Below are 7,142 nucleotides of genomic sequence, written 5' to 3' on the forward strand. Positions count from 1 at the left end.
GATAGATAGATAGATAGATAGATAGATAGATAGATAGATAGATAGATAGATAGATAGATAGATAGATAGATAGATAGATAGATAGATAGATAGATAGATTTGATGTGGATCACTGGGTCTCTCAAACACAGATTAGAATTGGATTCCAACCCTAAATAGGATGCCTGACTCGCTGTCTTTAAATGAAGCTCCAAACCCGAATTACACAAAATTGGATAAATAGCAGCAACTTATTACCTTTTTAATATAAGGGCTTCATTATTCACAGCTATATCTACAGTACACTGAAGATACTCAAACTTCAACTTGAGTCTTACTAAACTGTTATAAATTTTATCCTCCTTTTCTTTTAAAACACTTTTTTGGATCCTTCATCCTGATTCTCCAGTTCCTATGAGCATAACTCCGTATTTCATTTAGTGAAGACTTCCTCCAAAACATAGGCTCTTTAAGCGGCTCTGATTAATCAGGGCCAGTATTTTCTTCATCTATTTCTCCTGGATCAGGGGGTGCCTACAGGGATTGTAATTCTTAGCGCTTGCCTTTTGGTGCTTTTATTTAGCCAGTGTTATCACTGGCTGAGGATGAAAGGGCAAGGGCATGAGTGTGGAAATACTGAGGGTTAATTCTACTGTTGGCACTGGGGGTTAAGTAAAGTTCAGTGAAAAATTAAGGTAATGTTTCAGTTATGGCTTAAGGAAGAAAGTGTTCACAAGTAACTCATAGTTTTACACCTATTCCAGCAAAGAATCCTCTAAAAACTCAATCTAAAGATAAAAAATAGATTTTATGTTCATATTGTCAGCACAATAAAAATCATTAAAAAAAATATGGTACAATGTACCATTTTAAAATGAATATACATTTTTAAAGGCTTTTTTTCCTGTATTTTTTTAATCACACGTTAAATTTTGCCATTTACCATTTATGGAAACCAACATTGGCAGTGGTACTGGCAAAGATTTAACAGAACATTTGTTTTGTTTTGTTTTTTTATTGATGTTTTTATTGAACCTGCTGGGCAGTAACTCCAACATATGAACAATGATAAAAATCTGACTATTAAATAAGCAAAAAGTTTCCAAAACTAGTATAGTTTTTCATATTTTGGTTATTTTGCTGGGTGTAACTGACTCTGAGGAGCCAAATAACTTTGCAAACCTGTAACAGCTGACATCACCGCTCATGACATCCCAGTAGAACCTCAAAGAATATAAGTGCTCATTGCATATTTTTCATATAAACTCATTGCAACTGCCTTAACACTTGTAAAATATTTAAGCAATGTAAGTGAATGAGCAAATTGACAATGAAAAGATAATTGATTTTTCTGCTGTATCAATATTTTGGAAATTATGACCACTTAGTGTGGCATACACACATACAGATGTTGGTAATCTAATAGGCAATGCAGATCAGAGCGGTAATCCTGGAAGTGGACAGGGAGACCAGTGTTCAGCTGGAATGTTTAGACTACCTGAGCCCACAGACTAAATTTTGGATAGGCAAATACTGACTTTTCAGTGGTATTTTCCTTTGATCACCCATCATATCAAGTTATATTTAAGAGCAAAAGAGGCAGAAACTGGAACTTCTATCCAAATAATTTCCAAAAAGAACAGAAATTTCTAATGACTATATCTTGATTTGAAACTGTGGAGCAGGTGAGGAAAATGTGCCTCAACGAGAGGCAGCCAGAAAATTCAAGATTCCTGAAACTAGCACAATGCACTATCACTGCATGATGGGTCGTGAAAGCAGATACATACAGATAACAACATATTTAGTTCTAAAAAGACAGTATATCATGTCATTTTCTTACTCTGTCCAGTGCTTACCCTACCTCCAGCCACTCTCCTGCTGAAGAGGATTCCCTGTGAGGTGGATTTCACGCAGGAACTGACATCCCTCAAGATTTTCACACACATTCTGCAGGTCTGAAAGAGAGCATGACACGTTTTTCAATATATTCTTCAGTTTCAATATAACTCCAACTTACAAACTATATCAACCTACATGAAATAAGCAGAGGTGTGTAGTGAACTTATATCCAAGTTACAAAGTTACAAAATTTTACACAAGGCACCGAAATAAGATCAACAAAATATAAAAGCAATAGTTCAAGTACGGTGAGCTGAAAGAAGAAGAAAAACCACAGGTTTTAAACTGGCTTAGGTGGTAAAACAGGTTGACCACTAATCACAGGATTAGCAGCTCTATACTCGGGCTGTCCTGAGCAAAACAATGAAGGCCAAGCTGCTCCTAACAGAGCAGGCGATGCTCTATTAGGAGTAGCGCTTGCATAACAGTGAACAAGAGACGTTTGCTGAACCACTAAGGTAAAACAGCGCTAAACAAGCATTCACAGCCCATTCACCATTTTATAAAGAAAACATGTTACCTGACAGGCAGTTGTATCTAAGATCCAGATTTTCAAGGGACACAAAATTAGACATGGAGGGCAGCTGAGTAATTCTAGGAAAATAAGAGACAAATTACATTAGAAGCTAGACCACATCTCAATGCATCGCTCATGTCACCGTTAAACACAGAAGCATTTTGAATTTATGCGACTGTGTGGCTTTGACTCGTCGTGGTTTTACAGAACCTACTGATTGCAATTTTTTATATCAAGTTACATTTTCAAAAGAAAGAGAAGCCAGAAAAAATTGTGGCACGTGTGTTATTTTCTACTTTGAATATATATCACATAACAAAACTTAGGCGAAGACAGATGGCAAGTAGTACTGGATGAATACTGGATACCCGTTTTGAGCTGCAGAGAGGTGCTGCATTAGAGGAAGCCAGCAGGCAGCGAGGCCGTGAAGGGAGGAGACGCTGTTGTCATCCAGATATAGCTCTCTGAGGAGGACCTGGTTGTTCAGACTCGGGGGCTGATGAAGCAACAGGACAAAGTCGTCAGTTAACACCCATCACACTGTGAGGTTAGACTAACTTCACACCGCTGCTCCTGCTGTAGCAATGAAACGACCTCGTCCATCAATGTCAGTTGTTTTAGCCCTGCTATGCCTACTGCTATGAGTGCCTGCCACAAGCGAAGCTCGTCAGGTTCATTTTCACACTGTGATAAAACTTTCAGGCTTGGCAAACACAAGCATAGTTAATCTGTGACTGAAAGGTTACTGAGGATAGAGTGGGCCATTATCACATGTGTGCAATAATATACATTTTTAACAGCACATCTGCTGGACTGGAGAAAATTTGAAATTTGGCCAGGTAAAATTTATTTTCACAGCTGAGAAATGCGAATTAGCAAACAACAGCATGTGTTTGACTGAGGTACTTCTTGGATTAGATCTGATGGATCAGCTTCCTTTTTTTTTAATTGAAATTAAGCACCTTATTTATATTTGTCATACTTGCCTGGTTCAAGGTTCAAGGTTCAAGGTTCTTTATTTGTCACATGCATAGTTATACAAGTATAACACACAGTGAAATGTAGCCTGACACGCTCCTCGACATGTGCAAAAAAATTGGGGGGGGGGTGTAGAGGAAGAACATTATATATATATATATAGTATATACACTGGGTGAATGTGCAGTAGTAGCAGCAAGCAGGTGAATTCTGTACATTAATATGAATAGACATCTGACTATTTTACAGGATAGACAATATAAACATATTTAAAATTAAAGGAATGATAAAAGCAAAAGGATTTTAGGTTTAATTCAAGCCCATCACCTGTCTCAAACACCCACACCACTTTCTCTGCAGCTCTCGCAAAATTGCAACAGTGAACAGTGATATTAGATTTAGTGCTTCCAGTCATCTGCCGTGAGTTTTTACCTCAGTAAGGCCGTTTCCTCTTAGATCCAGTGTGTGAAGCAGAGCACTGTTCTCCAGACCCTCCACGTTGGCCAGGTGGTTGTGAGAGCAATCCAGGTGGAGCAGTGTATATACATCTCTCATCCCTTTGGTGTTGATCAGCTGGTTGTGGTTCACTGACAACCTCTGTAGCCTCCTTACAGACTCCAGACCAGCTAGGAAGCAGACAGAATATATGCAGAAAGCAGAGCATGAGTCTTAAAAGTTGACATGATACAGTCTAAAAAAAAAGTACAGTCTGTACATGGAGTCAAAATTGCAGTTTTCACTGCAGAGTGAATGGTGTGAAGTCCTCAGCAGGAAAGAAGAGAGATGCTGCCCTCTTGTGTTACATTACATAACATTGATTTTTTTGACCAGAAGAGGAAGTTTAGTTAAACCTGGAGGGAAACTTGGAATTCCTGATGTTCATCTATGATAGTCCTTTAGCATGTGAGGTAATAAGTAAAATGTTGCATGAAAGATTTTAGATACTGTTTGTTTGTTTTTTCCATTTTCACGTTTATTTCTCAGGTTTGATAAGCTCTGAATGTAGTCCTTTAGAATTTCAAATGAAATATATGTAAGAAATGTATTGTAACTGCAGCATGTCTTTTACCAGGATTCTGGTGTTAAGAGCCATAACTTTCATTCATTTTGTTAAACATAAAGAAGTCCAAATGCATTTGACATACTCCATAGACTCTTTTTATTTTGAAGTTTCACACTCATATTACTTTCTGTGTTTACATGGAACACGATGGCATCATGCCTGTTCTCAGGTTAAGTGAATGCTGCTCTTTTTTGAGGATTTTAGACTTACCAGGTGTTCGGATCATTCACGCGTTATCTCAAGCTGCTACACACACATTGTTAGCAAATAAGTATTTAAAACACAAACACTTTCAGACATTATACTGACGAAAAAATTTATCCGTTTTTCTTTTTTGGGGCTCTCACCAATACGGGTGATGGAGTTATGCGAGAGATCAAGAATATCCAAATTCTCAGCACCATTTAAACCATGGATGGAAGTCAGCTTGTTGTGGGCAAGTTGAAGAACTCGTAAGCTGCTCATGTTTTCACAATCCACAAATGAGATGTCATTTTCCTAAAACAAAACAAAAGCAAAGCTGTTGTGACTGAAATGACTGAAACATGAAAAAAAAAATCACAGTGATGACTAGTTTTTTGTTATTTTTGTTATTTTTAACTATATAATCACCTGTAGGTCAATGTACCAGAGCTCTTGTAAGTGGTTGATACCTTCCAATGATTTCAGTCCACAACGTCTGAGGGTGAGCGACTGAAGTTGAGTACACTGGGCAAGGGTAAAAAGGCTACAGCCAGGTAAGTCCTCCAAGGTCACACTGGTAACCTGAAAGAGAGCCAAACATATTTCAGCGCTTCTGGATCTCAAATGAAAATAATGGGTTCTATGTGTGAATATTCTTTCCGAACACAACAAACATTTAAGTACAAAACATTTTCATCAGTGTTCCTGGATCACAGCTAAGCACACAGTATGTTACCTCCTGCAGGGATCTCCATCCTGTGGACTGAAGCAGAGTGTGTGGGCACAGAGGGGGCAGACTGCTACCCTCTGCCACCCTCCTTGGCCCTGTCCTACTCCGGACTGATCCTTTCTGCTTCCTCCTGTTCTGGCAGGACAGATTAGACCAAGGGATGCATTCCTTCATCCACAACAGCCTCTTCTGCTCTGTGTGCTCTGGAAGGCCTGCAGGCAAAAAGCAAGAAGAAGTGCCAGGCTTTGCAGGATCTTGCCGGTTACTGGTTTTATACACAGGGATCTGACTGATGTTCTTGTTTAGGTTCTGTTGTTTTGCAGTTTCAGAGCTGACGGGGTCAGCTGTAGATTCACTCTGCAGTGAATCAGCACTTGAGGTCCGCGTGGTGTTGGCTCCTGGGTGTGAGATCCTGCCAGTATTCTGAGATTGCATGCTGCTATTTTCTCTTTCCTTGTCTCGCAGCTCATTCTTACTTATGACTCGTTCTTTCAACTCTTCTTCTATTTTCCTTTCTTCTGCTTGTATGTTTTCCTTCACCTCATTTCCATAATCCTTTGCATCTTCCTTGTTTCCCGTCCCATCCTTCTTTTTTCCTATACTAAGCCCCTCTTGGTGTTTCTGCAACTCTTCTTGCTTCTTTTCTTTATCTTTTTTCCTCTCATGTTCCATTTTTGTGTTCTGGTCTTTATTCTCACAAATCTCTGGCTTGAGTTTTATTACTTCATCTGTGTTTCTGTGTTCTTGTTCTTCATTCTGTTTCATTTCTTCCATTCTCATTGTAATCAGCTCTTCTTTGTTTGTTTTAGTCTTTTCCTCCTTCCTCATCATATCTTGATTTTCCAAACTCTCCTCATCGTTCTTTTTCTTTTCTTCACTTTCCGTGAGTTGCATTTTGTCATCTATTCTTTTATTCTCATCTTTTCCCCTGATGTCTTTATTCAACAGCTTTTTCTTCATCTCGGGCTTTTCTCTTTGCTCTACCTCATTTCTTTCCATTTTATGCTCTGTAGTTTTTCTCACAATTTCCTTTCTTGTCGTCTCTTCCTCACCTCCGTTATCTATTCTCTTTTCTTCCTTAATACTTCTTATTTCTTTATTTTTTGTCTTTTGATCTTCAGTCATCTTCCTTCCAGAAACCTCTGTCACATTGTTTTTGACATCCATTATTCTTGTTTCCTCGTCCTCACTTTTCCTGTTTTTCTTTCTCTCCTTCTGCTTTTGCTTTATCTCCTCCACCTCTTGTATCTCTCTTCTCCTCTCCTCATCCTTGATTTCTTCAATTTTTCTCTCTTCCTCTTTCTTTCTAATCTCTTCTTCTTCCCTTTTCTTCTTTACCTCCTCCCTTTCCCACAGCTCCTTTTGCTTCTTTTCGTCTTTATGTCTTAATTTTATCATGTTTTTCTTTTCCTCTTCATCCAATCTTTTCCTCTCTTCCAGTTTCTTCCTTTTCTGTTCTTCTTCGCTCTTAATTTTCTCTTCTTCCTCCTTCATTTTCCTTCTGTCTTCCTCTTCCTGCTTCTTTTTCGCTTGCATGTCTTCATTTTTCCTTTTCTCTTCTTCATTTTTCCTTTTCTTCTCTTTGTTTTTCCTTCTCTGCTCTTCCTCAATCATCCTCCTCTCTTGCTCCACTTGTTTTTGTAAGTTACCAATCAGTTCCTAATTAGAGATGATATTTATAGAGTTACAAAGAAACTAGTTGCCTCATTTCTTTAATCTATTCTTTGAAATATATTAAGCAAACTACATGGAATTTACAAACATCACAAAAAGTATTCAATCAAAATGGA

At 38.3% G+C, this 7,142-nt stretch overlaps 1 protein-coding gene across 1 annotated transcript in view; it reads right to left on the reverse strand.

The window, feature by feature from the left end:
- The window catches only part of lrriq1 (leucine-rich repeats and IQ motif containing 1), a 34,027-nt gene extending 27,396 nt beyond the window's left edge, over window positions 1–6,631 (reverse strand). Inside the window, exons 1-7 of the mRNA XM_005935610.3 lie at window positions 5,359–6,631; window positions 5,052–5,204; window positions 4,787–4,937; window positions 3,809–4,002; window positions 2,767–2,894; window positions 2,402–2,475; window positions 1,844–1,937 (exon numbers count right to left, since the gene is read on the reverse strand). Of these exons, the coding sequence (XP_005935672.2) occupies window positions 1,844–1,937; window positions 2,402–2,475; window positions 2,767–2,894; window positions 3,809–4,002; window positions 4,787–4,937; window positions 5,052–5,204; window positions 5,359–6,519 (1,955 nt within the window). The 5' untranslated portion in view covers window positions 6,520–6,631. The remainder of the gene's footprint in view (window positions 1–1,843; window positions 1,938–2,401; window positions 2,476–2,766; window positions 2,895–3,808; window positions 4,003–4,786; window positions 4,938–5,051; window positions 5,205–5,358) is intronic.
- Window positions 6,632–7,142: the final 511 nt, after the last annotated feature.

This window comes from Haplochromis burtoni, unplaced genomic scaffold, assembly GCF_018398535.1.
Source record: "Haplochromis burtoni strain Fernald_Lab_line unplaced genomic scaffold, NCSU_Asbu1 Contig_197, whole genome shotgun sequence".
Lineage (NCBI taxonomy): Eukaryota > Metazoa > Chordata > Actinopteri > Cichliformes > Cichlidae > Haplochromis > Haplochromis burtoni.